This window comes from Fringilla coelebs, assembly GCF_963513975.1.
Source record: "Fringilla coelebs genome assembly, chromosome: 6".
NCBI classification, from domain to species: Eukaryota; Metazoa; Chordata; class Aves; order Passeriformes; family Fringillidae; genus Fringilla; species Fringilla coelebs.
Genome location: NC_140034.1, coordinates 21,325,132 through 21,344,337, shown reverse-complemented (window position 1 = coordinate 21,344,337; position 19,206 = coordinate 21,325,132). Strand labels below are relative to the sequence as shown.

Sequence of the window (19,206 nt, the reverse complement as noted above, 5' to 3'; positions counted from 1 at the left end):
TATATTGTCATTTCTGTGTGTTTTAATTATGCATGTTGGCTGTGATACTTATACCAGTTGATTTCATTTATTCAAAGTGATGTTACCCTGGTTTTTCTGCTTTTATACTAACCTGTTGTTTATTGTCTTTGCTTTTTTATTTTTTTTCTTTTGGCTAACAAAGTTGAGTTGACCAAAGCTGACCTGCAAGGTAGTGAAGGTTGTTCTTCTCCATTACTTGTTTCAATGAAAGATGCTTTTATGTAACATTTAGTGCCTTTTACTGGGGGCAGTCACACCTCTAAGACAGGAACAGAATGGCAAACCCCAGCATCTGTGGAAGGGGATTCTGGGTTGAGGAAGAACATGGCAAACAAGGGAGCTGCTTCTGTTGACCTGGGGAATTTGACTCTATCAATCTCTGAATAGCCATAAAGGCACCAGCTGGTTTCCTGGAAAGCCTAATGATCAGGCAAATACCTGCTGTGCATCAAGATGTAGAAGGCCCTCAGAGCTTTAAAAAACAGAAGGCTGACTTAGTTTCTTTAGTACTGATCTTAAGGAGGGAGATCAGGAGGTAAAAACTATTGGGTTGTTGTTGTTTTTGGGGTTTTTTTTTAATGTAGATTAAAAAAAAAACAACACTGCAATAACTTTCTGGAATTTCAGTTTTAAAATGAAACAAACAAAAAAAATCTCTAAACTACAGGCTCCCTTAATATTTAGAATGGCTTTTTACAAGCCACAGTCAAGGTAGGAAGGGTTCATTTTTGGAGGCTCAGCACAGTAGCAGAACCAGAGAGGAGCACACGGGAGCAGCTGTTAACGCCGAGGAGGACAAGGAGGTCCCCTGTCCCCATCTCAGCAATCAGTGCTGCCACCTTTGTGTTGGCTCTGTGTCACAAAGCTCCTTCCCCAGCGGCTGTTGCCACACCTGATGTCACAGGCTTCCCCCCAAAGAGACCTTCTGGCTGATCTGCAGGCCCCTGGTGGTAAGGAGTGCCTGGTGCCTGTCCAAGAACCTGGGGCTGTCAGCTCCCCTGAAGGTGTGTCCTTGTCAAGGAGCTGTGCCACCAGGTCAAGGAGTTATTTGAGAAAGGCACTAGGCTGAGTAGCATTTGTGAGAAAAGAAGGAAACCAGGTATTCTCAGAGACCCTGTAGACTTTTTTCCTTGGACATAAGTAAGGAAATATGCCTATTACAGATTAATAGGTCTTTGATACTAGTATTAACAGAAAGATGTTTGGCATGGCATTCAAAGTGAATCCTTTTAAATATGATAATGAAAATGTACTTCCCAATGCATCTGTAAAGACTGCAATATAGAGTACAAAATAATTTATTCTGGAATGCCATGAAAGTTAAAAAATTTTTCCTCCTTTTTAATGGTAAAGGAGATAATGGTTTCAGATATAAGGGGAAGTCAGAGGAATTGAACAATGTGTCTCTGTTTAGCAGTCCTGAAGCCACAGATAGCGTCTGGTATGGGATCATCTTAGTCACCTTGAAATATTATGTCTAAGCCCCTTAATGTCTATGGTTCTATTGTGAGACAAAATATAGAATCTTCCTGTTTCACCTCTGAGACAGAGACTTCCTGACATTTTACATATCTCTGGAATTAAGGTTTTGTAGCTTTAATCACATGATTCATAAACTCCTTTTCTATTCACTGTGTTTACTGTGAAGACGTGGTGATATTGCTGACCTCATCTAATGTAATACATGCCATTTTCAAATTAAAATATTCTTCTTCTGTATTCCAGGTATAGGCAGGTAGCTATTATCTTTCCTTCAGGATATCATCTGTGTTTTTTAGGGAGAGTTTGGTCTTCTATGGCTCAGTAGAAAAGGATAAAAATAAATTTGGACAATAAAAATAAATTTGGACGATGTTTTAATAGGCAAACTGTTTATCACTGTAGCAGTTGCTGACAGGAGCATATTAAGAGATACCCACTTACCCAACAGGTAATGATACTGACAGTCTGAGATAATTTCAGCAATTGAATCCCTATGAGACATTGAATCTGAAATATTTGACAGCCTTGAGGTAGACAGAAGTTAATGTGATGTATTTTGCCTTATGTGTGTGGACCATCTGACTGCAACTATGTTTTGTTGGCATCTCTGACCTGTTTCCAACTGTAAAATTTGAAGTACTCTGTCTTACAGAGGTGAGTGATATAGAGAATTGCTGCCCCTAGGGGCTTTCTGAAGTTTATGTAAATAAAAGGGATAAAAGATGAGATTTGAAAAAATAGGAAATATATGTGGACTGAGACTGATGTGATAAGAAAAGTGTCCTGGAAGTTCACTGGAGTATAAATAATTTTAGGATTAAGATGTTTTGTGCCATCCACTCAAATTGTGACAGTGATTTTAGGACTTACATTAGACATCATCAAGTATTGTGTCTCTTTTGCCACTGCCATTGTTGTTCTCTGTAGTCAGGTATGTGTCCATCAGAATTCAGAATGCATGCTCAAGAATTCTTGAGCTTGATTTTTGGTGTTTATTGAAGTGGATGCATCATGCACAGGAAGTTCTGGAAGAAAGAGATCTATTGTTTTGATTTTTCCAGAATCCTCAGAACCAAAGACAAACTACACCTGTGAAAATTAGTCCATCTTGTGCTGAGTTTTTTTACAAAGCTCTTAACCCTGTAGGAATATTTGCCCTTCAGACAGAGACATCTGATTACATTGAAGCCTAAGGGGAAGCATTTGGCTTGAGTGCATAAAGTGGATTATTGGCTTTCCAGGAAACCAACCTTTGCTAAATAGGTTTGGCTATTTCAGGATAGGCCATGATGCCTCGTACTTAAGGGCTGGACCTGATGATCCTTGTGGGTCCCTTCCAAATCAGACTGTTCTGTGATTCTTTTATAATGCTGTGATTTGCAGTGAGGAAGGATGTTTTTCCAATGCACTATGTTTTTTTCTTGTTCGTATACATCCCTTTAAATTTTCCTTTATGCTTTTAGTTTGTGTCTGAATGTCCAAATGCTGTTTACTTCCCCTGCTTCATTTGTATCTCCCTGTCCCTTGTTGCATTCTGTGTGCAGACATACTCCCTTTTATGCAGTTGATTTCTTGTACTCTGGTTGGGATTTTTATTCTTTTGGCCTTTTTTTGTTCTTTCCTCACCAGCATGTGTATAAGCACCTTGCTCAGGAACCTTTTAGGTTACCTAGAAATGGAAAGTGGAGAAGTGTCAAGGGAGAGGGTGATGGGTATATGCCAGCCTTCTTTGAGGGGAAGGAAATCCCAGCACTTTGCAGATCCATTTCTATGAATTGCCATTGCTTCTAGGTTCCCTTCTTCTGTAACCTTGAGATATGTGCTTTCTGTGGGAGAAAGCACATTTGTGCATATTTGTTATTTTAACTAGTCCCAATTCCTGAAGTTTTCAGACCAGCCACTTATTTGGAACAAAAGGACTCAGCACCATGACTGATATCAGGTGGATGAAGTATTCAGCCTCTGTTGAGGCATTGAAAAAATGGCTACATTTTTCAGAAGACAGAAGAATGCTGGCTTTTGAGTTATTTCTGACAATGAGTAACTTTAAATATGGAACCTGACAGATGCCTAACCTTATTTAGGTGATGAAAGGGATGATGAGTTCTTAACAAAGTATGAAACTGAGAGCTCGAAGAGCTGGCCTTGCAATCGTTGAAAATCTGGTTTTTGGTTCTGGTTTGCTATATTAGTCTGTGATATTCCTGCTTTCTGTTATCTGTGACTCAAAATACAGGATCTAACTTTCTGAATCATGCACTGAACCCTGACTGTAATTTAGTTTCTTGCATTTGTGCGAAGTAAATGCTGATATACCACCAATATGTATTTGGCAGTAACAGTATACGTGGAATGGTCCATCCCAGAAAATGATGGTTCCATGAGATTCACCGTTAATTTTGCTCTCTATTTAAACAGGAAAAATATTGTTTTCAAAATTATTCTAACATGGGAAAACTATTGGGCATAACTTCATTTCCTACTTAACCTGCAAGGAAGAGTGAGTCCTGGAACAAGTTTATTTTCTACCTGGTGCATATGGTTTCCAAGACCTGATGCCTTTCTCAGCTGAACTGCTACTGCAGAGTGAACTAAAAAAGGCTGATGCTCTCTGGTTATGAAAGAGCAATGCTGACAGAAGTAGTGTGTAGATTTATCAAAGGTGTAAATTGATTGTAATGTCTGACTTTACAGTAGAGATATTGGTAGAGATATTTCAGTGCTGCATGACATTTGTAATTTAGGAACTGTAGGACTAAAAAAGAACCTTATTCTGCAAAGGCTGTAAAGATGCCTTGTGTATATTACTTTCCTATTGCTTTGTAACATTTCTGAAGATACAAGGGTAAGAGATGAGAGCATTTAGGGAGATGAGGAATGAAAATGGAACAATATTGTTATTTAACTTCCCCTGTTGCTGATCTTCATCTTATCGAGACAATAACATTAACACAAATGGTTGATTCCCTTCAAAAAGAGTGAATTTTTGATGTGTGGAGGAAGGTATTATGTGCAAGACCAATAATGCTTTGCTTATCTTAATATTTATTGCTAGTTTTGATCAAAGCATGAAGCAGTTGTGTTATAATCTTGCAGCTGCTGTATAAACTGTTTCCACATGTAACTTGAAAGAATAAACACAATACTGTCTTTAATTTCTCAAGTTCCTTTTCCTGCAAAGAACTTTCAAAAGATACAGAAGGAATGACTTTTCTTGCCAGTGAAACATGGAAATTTTAGCAACATGCAGCAATAGAATTATTTTTTCTTTTTTTAAATTTCAGGGCAAAGAGAAACATACCATACAACTGATATTGTAGGAAGGAGGGTAGAAAAAGCAATAAATCTAAGAAAAGTAAAGATACGAGATATTATACTCTTCAAGGGTGATTTCCCTCAAACGCTTATTAGAAAAATTAGTAAACAATACATCTGGATAGGTAGCTGAAGAAAAGTGTAGTACTGGTCTCCTTCCCAGGGAGGGAGACCCAACAAATCTCAGATCCTGCAAGTCCTTGGATACTGAGCTGTTCCAGTAAAAGTTAGAGATGCAGACATAAAGATAAAAAGGATATTGTTGATGAATCCTGGTTTGCTATTTCATGTTCCAAAGGAGAAGCCTCTGTTGGTAGGCTTAGCCTGGACAGGAAGGGACACATCAAGTCATGGCTCTGCTAGGGGCATTGCTTTTCTGCACTGGGGATTTTTCCACTTGTGCTTGAGATCTGCTGCCCACTTACTCCTCTTTCCACTGTGCGTGTGGCACGAAGAAGGCAATGCACCAAGCTCAGCTACAAACAGACAGTAAAATCAGAGGTATCTAAGATTATTATGTGAAGACTAGCTCTGAAACTTTGCTTTTAAATACTTTGTCTGCTCTTAGTGTTGCCAGAGGAATGAGATTAAAAATAGACCGAGTCCTGATGGCACTGGTAATTTAGAAACAATTCTACTGCTTTATATATAAGTTGTTTGTCATCTTCTTTCCTTGTTCCTTAGCACTAAAGGGCATGTGCGTGGTAGCACAATCTTCATGTTTTATAATCCTTCCTGTGCTTCTGTCACTTTGCTCCCTAATCCAAAATCCTAATTCCCTGTGACATCCCTATTTGTTGCTCTGAAGAAAATTCTGTTGCCACAGAGGATTATGACATCAGGCAATGACTGTTAGCAGCAGGAGTAGATGAATTCTCTGAGACAATGATCCTTTTATGATTCAAATGGCCCATAGTACTAAGAAGTGAGGCCAAGTACCCAGCATCTATGCTGTGCTGTCACGACTGACTCTGAAGATGGCAGATCAGGCTTCAGGCTTCCTTGTGGTATTGTCAGGCTTTCAAAATTCCTCATCACTGTGGTTTTTTTCTCTTTCCTTTTTTCCCCCCCCTCTGTCTACTGAAAGTGCTGTTCCCACCTTCACAGTTAATTTCTGTTAAATACAATTCAGATACCATAATGCAGGCCATGAATTCAAGCACTTTGGCTCTCTGGGCTCTAACATAAGAAGCCTTCAAGCCACAGGGGCTGGGCCTCATGCAGTCTTATTCCTTGAATAGAGTCCTTTCTCTTGCAGCATCTAGACAAAGGATATGCCCATTGCCATGTCCAGTTAGTGATTAAAGCATTCCCAGGAGAATGTAGGAAAAGTGGAGACTCCGTGTTGAAAATGGTGTTCTGCTCTGCAATGGTCTTCCTAGTTGAGTCTGTAGCAAGTTTGCATAGAGTCACAGCTGCTTTCTGGTTTAATTTTTCAAATCTGGTTTAATTTTTCAAATATAGGTATAGATATCTTGCTTGTTTATACCTCTAAGAGTATTGGCATTCACGACTGAGGTTAGAGAGTGGGATAGTAATGTGCAGGAGAGGTATCTGTTCCTCATTCCTTATCCTCAGATAGTTTAGACATTTTAGGCAAAATGACAGCTAATATTCTATTTCAGATTGTTAAATGTTATCCCTTCTTTTGCTTGGCCGGAGTAAGTCTGAAGCAAGTATCAGACCACAACTTGCTGCACATGTATATATATTTATATCCATGATTTTTACAAGAGTAAATCAGGAGGGAGGCCTGTACATACATGTGCCTGCCTGCCCACGCTGGAAAGTCTGTCAGCTCTGTTCTAATCTAGAAGTGATCTGTTAATTTCACACTGTGCCACTGAGACCACTGGGATTCATATGGCTGCAAATGAGAGTCAGGTGGGTGGGAAGAAGAGGTGGAGGGGAGGAGAAAAGTGTTGAAAAATGCTGCTCAACTTTCTTTCAGCATGGCAACAAGGGGTTTTCTTGCAGTGGCTGCTGCTGTCACTTCTTTTCAATAGGTGAACTTTCCTTTAGGGATTTTGTTGCCATCTTCTATTAACCACACTTATGCTTCTACCTAGAGGTTTTGGGATTTTTTTTTTATATGTTGGCTTTTTATGTTGTTTTTTTTTTTTTTTTTTATAACAGTGTAATAAATTCTGGAAGAAGCTCAGGTTTTTGTTAACATTCAGTCAGACTCTGCTTACCAAGTCACACGTTCATTCTCATTGCAGGAGAGATGTAAAGAAATGCAGATAGCTGAAAAACTACTGAAATTCATCCATTCTGTTCTTTCAGTGAGGAAAGGTGGTCTGGTGGAGAGAGCAGAAACTCTGCACTAAAGCTTTAAGGGTCCATTCCTGGCTTGGTCTTTGAATTGTTGGGAGCATTGTGGCCTGACATGGGACTTGCAGTTAGATGTGGGTTCTACAAGGGCTTTCAAATATGGAAGTGCCCAGGTGTGCAATCTCAGTATCAAAGGTGCTGAATAATTATGGGATTTAGTGAAATCACTATGGATTGTTGAAGGGTTTCTTTTTATGTTAAAATACTTAAAAATGCTGTCTTCACTTTGGTCTGTCCTGTCTAATCTATAAAATACAGATGGTAGTGTTGATGTGACGAAGAAATAAGGAGAAGGATTGAGTCTTGTGGAGTTGCTGTTGCTAGCAAAGACTGTGAAGAAAGATGCTGGGATGGGTGAACAGTTGTTCCTTTGTCCTTATAGTATTCTCCTAGACCAGAAGTGAACTGATCTCAGGCAGCCTCACCAGTTGATCCTGCAATATCTGCTTTATTTCTTTCATTTCTTCTTTTCCAACACATACAGGATATAGCATACTGGGTATGTCAAATCTATATTCACATTTTATTTAAAATCCTGCACAACACGAGTGACATACTTTTGTCTAGAATGCTGAATACAGAATACTTACCCAGGAGGTAACTTGTAAACTCATGTTCTTGTAATCTATGACTTCCAGCTTCATGCCTACTCTCAGAAGATTCAGAATCCACCTGCCTCCTTGTGGATGACCCAGTAGTTGTAATTCAGAGTCTCTCTGATCTGAAGATTACTTTTTGCCTATTTCTTGGATTTTCTCTTTGCAAGGCTTACCTGGGTAGGATAGCAAGTGTTAGCTGCAAATCACAATGAAAGTCTGTTCTGTTAGTGGTGGCTTCTTCCTTCTCTGCTTCCACCAAAAGCATGGAAAGCAGTCCAAAAAGAGGAGTGTTGTGGATAAATGTCATGCCCTTCTGAGGACTTTATTAGCATGTTTCCAGAGGAACCTATATAATAGATCAGAGTGTTTGGTTTTTGTTTGACTGACTTTTATTAATCTATAAAGCCAAGTTGTAGCCAGCTGAGACTTCAAAACTTCAGTTTGAATCTACATTATCAGTGTTCCTTGGGTAAGATGAGGCATTGTTCATGGGCCTATTAATTAGCTTTCACTTCTATAAGGGGATCAAACTTCTAGGGAAGCACAGCAACCTGACCATGTTTGTTGGCCTGGCATCACCCCCTGTTTTACTGTAAAATTCTTTGAGCAAGTTGGGAAAGTATGAGTTGGGCCTGCCTAAGAGGGAATATGTTGCTGTTCCCTCTTCCTTGCTCTGTGTTACAGTTGGCTGTTTTGTTGTGAGGTGTACACTATCTCTGTGCTCTTTTTACCTGAGTTTCTTGCACGCCCAGCAATGGAACAGTGGTTAGTGCTTTCTCTCTTCTGCATGAGGGTCCTGATGGTAATGGTAGTGATTAATTGAAGATATGGTGGGCCTGATCCCAGTGATTGTCTCAGCTTTGTTTCACTCTTTTCTTGTCATCCTTTCTCCAGGACCGAGCACTACCTGCCAGGAAGATTCCTGTGCGAATCAGGGCATCTGTAACCAGCAATGGGAAGGCTTCACCTGCGATTGCTCCATGACTTCATACTCTGGGAGCCAGTGTAATGATCGTAAGTAGACTTTTCAATGCATTGGTGACCTGTCAGTTCTGATACGTGAGAGTACAGAAAACACACTGTTCCTTCAATTGCAATACAACTTCCCCAGAGTCAAATCCAAACTTTTTTTCTTGGAAATTTCTTTAAAGCCTACTGCAGATTATTTTTTTTTTCCCTCCTTAAAATGAAGATATGCAATTCAGCATGTATGGGTTTTGTTGGCTGCTTTTTGGTTTTTGGTTTCTTCCCCCTCTTCTTTTTTGAATGCTAACTCCACCAGTCCAATGGTGGTAATTGATGATAATGGAATTCCTGGCTTAGAGAAACCAGGAATGACTTTGCAGATATTGTGTATAGTATTTTCATAGGTAAAAATGTCTAGGTTTTGTGTACTGAATTTTGCTTTGAGATTTCCATTCAAACCTTGGTGAAAAAGGCATGGAATGCATGTAAAATGAGTAATGTTCTAGATAGTAGTGTTCTAGTCTTCTGGAATACTAGCTGTATGCTGAAATGCTGGGTAATGTTTCCGAGAATGTTCACCTAAAACCAGCAATCAGTTAAATACACAGCAGAACCATTGTGCTTCTTGGTGTCTTGATTTGCTTAATCTCAAAACACTGAATATTCTTGACCAAGTACTACTAGGATAAAGTAATTGAACAAACCCCTTAAGCCTGCCTTCAGGGGGCAGATAAACAGCTTTTTGACATTGCCTCTGCTCATCATGGTTTGGCCTTTGCTCCTGCCTGGAGGGAACAGATCACTTCAGCTCTCCTGTCTGCCTGCTTCTCTTATTTGAGGTGACTGCCCCCTTCTCCCTCACTTGCTCCAAGGCAGGGAACAAAGGAATACATCATGAGTGCTTGTAGTAAATGTAACAGTAGGCTTCAATAATTTGATTCACTGACTGTATAAATTTTAAAGCCAGAAAAACCTGCTTTTCATTAAGGTATTTATGGTAGACTTAGTGGTACCAGGAAGGTCCATGCAATATTGGTACCACAGCACTGTCAAATCTTCAACCCTTCCCCTAAAAGTCTGAGACATGACTGAATTGATAGCTGTGTAGCATATGGTGACAGTCCATTTCTGCTGAAGGCCAAAATGCCTGCTATTCTGAGTCATTCATAATATGTAGTGTTGTCTGTGTTGGTCTCCCATTTCTTCCAGCATATTTCTCTCAAACTAATATTGGAAAGGCCTATCAGCATTTGTACTATGACAGGGGCTTTATGAACAAGGTACTACTGACACACATTCATAGACTGTAAAGCTGTCTAGTTTTGGATTGCTTTGGAATTCAGAATCTTTCCTTTGGGCCCAGAAGAAACATTTCATATTGGAGTCACAAGATCTGGTGCCAATTTTCTGCATTTTTATTTTGGTTTGCTTTTATCAATTGGACACCCACTTTCCCACTTTTAAACTACTTGTTCAGTCAATCAGTTTAGACTTGCTAAGCATAGCACACAAATGTGTGAAAGAAACACTACTTTGAATTCTGTTGGTTGCATTTAAATACATATCCAGGAAATCTCTTAGGTTATTGATACTGTGGGGTTTGTTTCCAATGTGTTTGGCTTCACAACTCCAGCACATTGCTGTGCCCTTGCTAAGCTGTTGCTAATGGCTTAGAACAGGCCCAGAAGTATCAGGAAGAGTCAGGTTTCTGTGTCTGTAATTGGGGATTTCTTGCTGATTTTTAGCTGGAACTAATGCAGAGAAAGGAGCTTGAAATGAGTGGGGATGTGTGGGCAGTGTGGGAGCCAGCCTCCAGTTATCAGGCCTGGCTGGTAATTGACAAATGCAGGCAGAAGGATGTGGGTTTCAAAGTGATCTGGAAAGGTAAGTCATGTGGAATCCTTCTGGAACATGACGAGACTTCATCCTGGACCTTCAAAAAGTGCGTATGACATTTTTTTGTGGGTTTTGTTTGTTTGATTTTGTCTCTGTCATGTATCGTGACATTGGAAATAGACTTGTACTCCTGACCTCCTGCTACAGTAAGGATACACTGTGGGTGTGCAGTTGAGAAGGCTGAAGTACTGTTCCTTCCCACCTTTTAGATATGGCTGCTAATCAAAGTACTGACATCTATAAATTGAAGCAAATATTCCAGATTGGATTTTAGTGCAAGTAATGGCAGGGGGAGATACCTTCTCTGTAACCTGAGGCCTTTTATTTAGAAATGCACCAGGCTCTTTAGTAGAACGTCTTTCTGGCCACAGCAGTCCATTCTATTAATTTGGTAGATGGCTATTTCTACCTTATGAGCAATTGGTGGTCTCCCACTGGTGTAAATATGGAGTAATGAAGTAAATGAAACAGGTTGAGTTTTATCCAATGAAAATGATAGCAAAAGGCTGACTTACTGTACATATTTTGCCTCTTTATTTATGTTAAGCAAGTCAAGTGTCCACACTGGAAGTTGGCATTTTTGTGTGTTTCATGAAGAATATATCTGTGCCTCTGAGATAAATAGAAAGTTTGGTGTTCTCTTCAATTATTCTTGTTGATCTCCTAGATTATCTCTAATTAACTATTGGGTGGTGTGATTTATGTTTGGGGTTTTTTATTATTTGCTAGAGCAAACTTTGCAAATATTTTCAGTCTTATCTATACTGAGTAAAGCTTGGTGCACCAATATGTTTTTCTTCTTTAATTTTTGTCCCAAGACTAGGCCATTAAACTTCCTAATTCAGATCCAACTGCCTTGGAACTGCTATTTCTGAAGGATGAAGAGGAAGCACCTGTAATTCCCCTTCACCCTTCAGAGGTGATGGAGATGCATTTGTAAACCTATAGAGGTGTTTTCCATTCACCAGTATTGCTTAACAAGACTAGGATTTAAATTCCTAATGGAAATGATGATATAGCCTTTAATTTTAGCTGTTTGTCTGTAGCTCTATTTTAGATGTTCTTTACTTTGTAGTAATCAAGATGCTTCAGAATAAGAAATTAATGGGAGCTAGGGGGGCATAAGTTTAGTTTTAATATGCTTCATTCTGACTTGTACAACTGTACTGATGTTTAAAAAACCAAACACAGGAATAACCCACAGACATCCCCTCTCCTCAAGTTCATTTGAGAAAGTCCACTGTACAAAAGTGAATTTAAAGGTTTGCCCTTCACACTGGCCAGTACTAGCACCTGAAATGAAAGGTAGAAATAGAAGCAGTAATGCTATTCAGGATATACTGGTTCTATTTTCCTTGCCATTTAAAATATATTCTCAAAATTATTGAAGTTGTTCCATAGTCTTCAATCTTTTTATATGTTTTAATCATTTCAGCATCACATTCAATGTGGGCTTTCAACTTATTGTAAGAATCTACATACTAGGAAGTCAGTGTACTGCAGTTAATATTAGAAATATTAAGCAATCCTGCTTGGCATCCCAAGCTTTTGCTTAGACTGGTCAAATGTGCAACTTTAAGCATGTAAGGTAGCAGAAGTAAAGTTAACCCACAATGTCAGTGAAGTGTCTTGCATCTGGGATGAACTCAATCCTGCTAATGTTAACCATGATATGTGATGAAAACCTGGTAGTTGAGCATTCCAACCTACCTGAGAAGTGACCTGTATTTTAACTATTGTCTATCAAGAGCTTTACAGATTCTTTGATTAATTCACATGAAGCAATAACGTTTTCTGCACAAGAAAGAAAATTGCAGCATTGGCAATCTAGAGAATGTAAATGGAATATCCGCGTCAAACTAGATCACAGAAAATGCTGCTTTTTAAACTCAGTTCTTCATGCAGATGAGTAACACTGAGGGTCAAGCTTTCCAAGAGCAATTGCCAGGGTAACACAAGTATGTATTAGTGGAGGTGTTTGCCTGTGAAAAATCAATGATTTGCAGCAATGGCTTTTGCAAACAAAGTATAAATCACCTTTTCAAACAGGTTTTATGTTGTTGTTGAAATAACCTGGTTTAAAAACAACTTTTCCATTTGATTGGTAAAGAGAAAAGGCAGCCCAAGCTTTTTGTCCTCTTGTGTTGGTATCCTCATATGCCTCCAGTCTCCGTGCTTTTCAAGGATCCTGTTGATAAGTAACCTTCCAATGAGGTTGCTTGGCTGAGTGATGCTTGTTTTTTGTCTGGGAGAGAAGTAGTATGCAGGGCTGTTGGGGTTTTTTTGTGCAATAAGTAGTATTTTTTTCCACAATGCCTTTGCATGTGATGCATAACCTATATACTTTTACTGTCTTTATGTGAATCACATTTGGAGGAGGGAAGGATTAGAGGGAAAGAGAGTTACGGTGACTTTGTTCCGTTGTTCATTAATTTAGCACCATCACAAGAAGAGCTTTTGATAACTTCGGTCATGTAATCATAGTGAGTGAGGTTTACTAGCCAAAATAGGTTTTTTACTTGATATAAAAGGAAGGATATCAAAATTAGCAAAACATGTCTAAGACCAATGCTTTAGAGTAAAGCACTGAGTATTTTTGATTGATTAAAGAAGATTGAAGTTGGCCTTAGCCCAACATGTGTGAGATACCAAGGTTGTCAGAGCAGGCCCATCCCTCTTCATTAATGCCCTTTTTTTTTTTTGCACCCTACAAAGTAATTGAATGAGTATAAAAATGTATTGATGCTTCTGGAGCACAGTCTGAAAACTAGGTTGCAGTGGCAGAGCTGTTTTCCCTCGCACCTGCTTAAATAGCATAGCAGAATAGGCATTAGAAAAGACTGCTGGCAGGGCAAATGGCTAAATAAGTAACCCTTCCTTTATGATGATGGCTTTATTCTGATGTGCTCATGAGCCATTTGCACCCCAAACTTACTTTGTGAGTCACTGAGCAGTTACAGCTTGTGCTCTCCATTGCAGGATTCAGACCCTCAGTTGGGAGATGAGCCCTATTCCCTCTGTCTCAGTATTTTGTGTTTTTCACCATCTGGGCCAATTTTCGTCCAGAATTCATGACCTCCTTTAATGTCAATACCAAAAACTCAGCTTGATTTACTTACAGAAACACTCTTCATTGTTCATGTGTAATTTGTCACCCATTTGTTTCTAATGTGCCCGGCTTAGTCACTTACTGACTCAGAGAGCAAGGGGTTGCTAGTGTGTAGAAAATAAATCTGCATAGACTTTATTAGTCATGCATGGCTAAACCAGTCAGCTGTTTAAATATCAGCATGCTTGGGGATTTGCCTTTGATACTACAGAGACATCCATCCTACATGAAGCAAGAGTCACCTCTGATTTATCTTGAGTGAATCATACTTCATTACAACAGGTCAGACACTCTGCCTACTTCTTAGTTCTCTCCTCATGCTTTGTTCTTGCTTTCTTAGTGGTCTTTTATTTATTATAACTGGTGTTTTCTGGCTGATGGCTCACTTTCAGTTCCTAACTTAAGCCTTTGGTGTCTTTTGACGGTGAATGACCATATCCCCTGAGAATGTGGATAAAAAAGAAGGGAAATGCAACTCTGCTTTAGTATATGGTGTAAATTGTACCAATGTGATTTGAGTTGTGAACGCTGCTTTCATCCTTCTTAGCACTGTTTACTTTCATTTGCCCTGCAGGTCCAAGGAAGGTAGTAGCATCTTTAGGGCAAGGAACTGGTGCTGCTTTTCATTAAAGCACCGTGCACTTTTCTGATGCTTAGTAATAGCCCACTGCATGATGGCCTTAGCTCTTCAGTGATTTAAGAATGCTCATTCTTTTCAGTGTAGGGAAAAGCATTTTCCCTCCCTTGAGTAACAGCTGCTAAACATCAGATCAGACTGCAGATCAAGAACTTGTTTGCCCCATGTTCCCTTTGGGAGTCATCTGGAATGGGCAGTGCTGTCAACATTAGGGGGAGAAATTTGTCTGTCCCTGTTTTGGGGGAGAAAGGGGGAATTTGAGTGACAGGTGCTTTTTGAAATTGCTTCTTCTGCACCTTTCAGCTTCTCAAGGTGCCCTGACATGAAAGTGTTTCCTTTTTTTGATAGTGAGAGCTAGCCAGCTTTATCCTTTTGTGATCCCCAAAATGCAGCTAGGTCTCTAGTGAGTAATTTAATTACGATTGCTTCAACAGCTTGGCAGAAGGAGCATTTAGAGTGAGAGCTGTAATCAGTCACTGATATCTGTGCACACCTGGCTGCTGTCAGCACATAAGCTATGGTCCAGCCGTGCTACAGACTTCAATAGCATGGAAGGAGAGAGACTTTTTGCAGGTGGGAGTGATTACAGCCTCTGTTATCAGCCTTTGAGCAGTTCAAGCAGTTAATTCCCTTCCTGGTGCTGTTCACCAGCTATGCCATTTTCATAAGCATGTCACAGAAGGCTCTTGCCATAATTTTGTTCCTTGTGATCTCTGCTCCCTTTGACAGTATTTTTCTTTAACTTGATGCTCTTTGGTAGTCATGACAATAATTTTCAGTTTTCATCTTAAAAGCAGCTGAGCAAGTGGTAGTGTGTCCTATGTATTGTGCCCCATGAGAAATTTGGCCTCAGAAGCTGTTCCTTCAGTAATGGCACACCCAGGGTGTAATCACTGATAAGACACTGATGTAAGTTGGCAGCAGAAACAGAAATGTTGAACAGCAGAATAAGAGTCTCTGTTCTGTCATCCCAAGCTCCATTTGTCAATGATGATCTGTAAGCACATCTTTTGACTGAATATAAGTTGGTAAATTAAGTGTTCTAAATTGTCAAGTGCAAAAATGATTTAATTTTAAACTTAGCATTTTCTTTGTAATGTCCTGCACATGTTCATATTTGTTTTGAGAAGCAATAAATGTAAAACCTCAGAAAAATACAAAAAGTGTCTTCAACCATCAATTTTACTCTTTGAAGATTCTTTTTTTTTTTTATCTTAGCTTCTTGAGAGACAATAGTACAGAACTGAATGTGGAAGATAATGAAAAATGTATGTAGAGTTGGATTTTATAGGCAAAAAATCACCCTGTGCTTGGGGACTTTTATATTAAATTGATTTTTTTTCCCCCACACAATGCTATGAAACTTCTGTCCTCAATTGTATTGTCCAAATACTTTTGATAATCTCACACCTACTATGGTTTCATCAGCGTGAGGTATTCTGAGTGCCATATGGTATGCAGATAGTACCTGTTCTTGTGCAGAGAAGGGGAAAAAACTCTTGAAAAATCTGTTTGGTCTTTCAGCTGTTGCAATTGATCTGCAGCAGGATACTCAGTCATTAGTCCAGGTGAACACCCAGATGGCTTTGATCATTCCCTCCAATCCCCCATGAGTCTGTTGTAAGTTGTGCTGTAGATTATGAAAATCTGATTTCCATGTTGGGCTTACTGTCCTGGAGGGAACCTCTGATTTGCAATAATCTTTGATCTGTTTTTTGTCCCACCTGGGCTTTGTGTGCTCTCCCATCTTTGCAGCACTCAGCTGAATTATGTATGTGTGCTTTTAAGCCATTGATCTAAATCTGATGAGTGATGAGTGGGGTGTAATGGTGCTGGGGAGATGGGGTAGGGTTCACTTGGTGCTTTCCCAGACAGCATAGAGCTGTTTGCCACAGCACACACTATATTCCTTATTCCTCCAGGGTCCTCAAGGTGATTATTGCTTGTTTCCCAGGGTGTGTACATGGAGAACAGTTTACAAAGAGGAGCCTACATTATTGGGTGAGAACAAATAGATGAGGGTTGAAGTCATCTTTTATATTTTACAGACTAGACTTTGTTTACAGTAACATTTCTAAATACAAAGTAATTCTTTTTATTCAATGAGGTAACTTCTGATTTATGCCAAAAGTTGCAGATCAGAATCTGTTATGGGATTCTCAGTCCACATATCAAGTGTGCCTAATTGTTGTGTTTTTAAAATTTATATTTACTGTTTTTTGCATACCTTAGACTAAAAGCTACCTTTAAGATTACAGTCATTAGGTGGGCAAATCTATGTCATAAAATATTTACAGTGTGGGTAGCTGAGAGAATGCCAACATGCAGAGAGATACAGGCGGTACTGGAATTTTTAAACTTTTTTGTTCCTTCTGATTTTTGAGCCTGCAAGTCTGGGGCTACCTAAGGGAGGAAGCTGGGGTCAGTAGGGATCAAGAGACACATCTTTTATGCTTATTTGTTGTTTTGCAATGGAAATTGTTAACAGAAAAACAAAGGCAGGAGGAGTCAGAGGTCCTGAAGGAGATTCTTTGTTCACTATGTGAGCTGCCTAATGTACTAATTATTTCCTGTCATTGACAGAAGGCTACTATTGATCTCCAGTGGAGCTTAGCTGCATATAGGGGACCTAGCTTTATTATGTTGCAATCTTGTTACCCAGGAGCTGGTATATAATCTCAGCTGTAGAACATTGGGGATTAGATGAAAAAGCTTAATTACAGTTATCTTAATAATGATCCCTGAGGGGCAGATTGAAATTGGCTGCTTGGGTACCTGTGAAAGAAGCTTTGCGCAGGGGAGAACATTTTTGCTGGATTTAATTTATCTTTGTGGAGGTGTTTCATTGTGTACTGGCATCTGAGGCCTTGGCAAATGCTGGGAGAGGAGTCTGGGACTTCACTTGCCTTTTGCTGTCCCTAGAGATTTTGGGACACAAAATGACTTCTCTGATTGTGGGAGGAATTAGGCTTTTTAGCAAAAAACCCTAAGAGTAATCATATAACTTGAATTCTATTGGGATATAAGTGTTAACTGAAAGCCCAGTTAGCTAACAGCTGTCTGCAGATGAAAAAGCTTCTAATTTGTGAACGTTAGTTCATTTCAAAGTCTTGGGCCCAGACAGAGCTGGTGAAAATGTTTCATGGGCTGTAGTTTAATTGATGAAAACTGCACACTTAGGGCAAGCAAAACTTTGCATATTTCAGTGAAAGCCTTGGAATAGCTTTGAACAGAAAATGTGAAGGAATAAAAAAGCAAGATGTGGTTGATTTCCTTACTTTCAAAACAAAGCTCAGGATTTATTGACTGCATCATAAGGATGAATTTATTGTAAAAGTTAGCAGAAAATGCCTAAAAACCTGAGAAAGAAGACAATCTTGGTTTAAAAGCATTGACCTAGGTTAGTTCATCCTCCTCTGCCTAGGTTTATTATTTAATAAGCTACTGACTGTGACTTCCTGAGGCTCTCCACAGACCTCTGTGTTTGAGATAAGCAGCATGAGCTTGTGGTGGTCTCCCTAGTCCAGGATATGCCTTTCTGTATATTGCCAGCACAGTGCTTGGGAGTATGGTCTTGAGCAGGATGTGGAAAGAGATTTGAAAATGACTCCATCCCCATGAAAGAGTTTGATCTTTGTAGCTTTTGTTCAGGTGTCTCTAGCCTTAGTGTGAGTGTAGTTGTGCTCGTGTCTGTGACTTACTGTCTCAGATAACAGAACTGACCTCTAGACCAGAGTGTCTTGACTAGACTCTGACTTTAATAATATAACTGCCAAATAAAAGCACATTTTTCTTCCAGAGTGACTCCAACATTTATTTTGAAGGAAGTGTGGTTGGGGCTCTATTCTTCCTCTTGTCTCTGGTCTGAAACCTATTTGCAGTGCTTGACCACAGCAAAACTGGTGTCAGGTTTGCTGGCTTCCCATAACCATCTGTCATATTTATTTTCTTTCTTTTTTTTCTTTTTCAGGTTGTACTTAATGACCTTCTGTCTGTTACATTTCTGCCCTCTGATCTCAGGCAAATGATGAAGATAGATAGCAATATCACAAGCCACCCATCATACAATTTATAGGTCCCATAGAAGCATCTGTGTCTTTAACAGTTCATCCGTCACAGATAGTTTCGTAGTTCAACACCACAAAATGCTGAAGAGAGGGCTAATATTGGTATTTCTTTTTCATACTGAAGACTTCAGCCATCAGGTGTCTTTCACTTGGATATGCAGTCTATCACAAAAGTGCCTGTGCACTAGGGTTCATACTATGGATCCAAGCCAACTGCATGTTACAGAAGGCAGTGCTATTGCTCACATCAGCAGACTCATTTTCCTGCTTTGCTGTTGTAACACTGGATTGGTTGTGTTACCAGTGCAGGATGGGCTGAGCAGACCTGGCCCTGTGAGAATGAGCCCAAGTTCTCAGAAGCAGTGACTGTGAATCTGACTGCCTGCAAATAGTTGTAGGCACTCCTGCTGTGTGATATGGGGCAAAAGAAAAATCTGTTTGAGTGACTCTACATGTGTCTGAGAGGTGGAGATACCAGTATCTATCTTGAGTTCATTATTTGACAAAAGCATGTGAAGTTACCCAATAGGGCATGATTTTGATGTCTTGTAACTGTAGTGTCAGCTCTGCAGAACATGCATTTGAGACATGAATTGCCTTGCATAGATATCTGAAATACCTGAGTGAACTATTGCTGAGTTGTGCACATTTGTGTAGTACATTGAGCTAGGCAGGGCATCATGTTATTCCTACGTGCCACATGATGCTGAAGCATACAGTGCTGCAGCATGGAGATTATCCTGAGAATTTATCTTGTTATAGTTACTTGAATGCTGGAAA

General features: G+C 39.5%; 1 protein-coding gene across 6 annotated transcripts in view; it reads left to right on the top strand.

Moving 5' to 3' along the window:
• The window catches only part of NRXN3 (neurexin 3), a gene marked incomplete at both ends in the record, with an annotated part of 894,988 nt that overhangs the window by 375,880 nt on the left and 499,902 nt on the right, over positions 1 to 19,206 (top strand). For all 6 annotated transcript variants that reach the window (XM_084208337.1, XM_084208338.1, XM_084208342.1 and 3 more), the window contains one exon: positions 8,646 to 8,765. In XM_084208337.1, the coding sequence (XP_084064463.1) occupies positions 8,646 to 8,765 (120 nt within the window). The remainder of the gene's footprint in view (positions 1 to 8,645; positions 8,766 to 19,206) is intronic.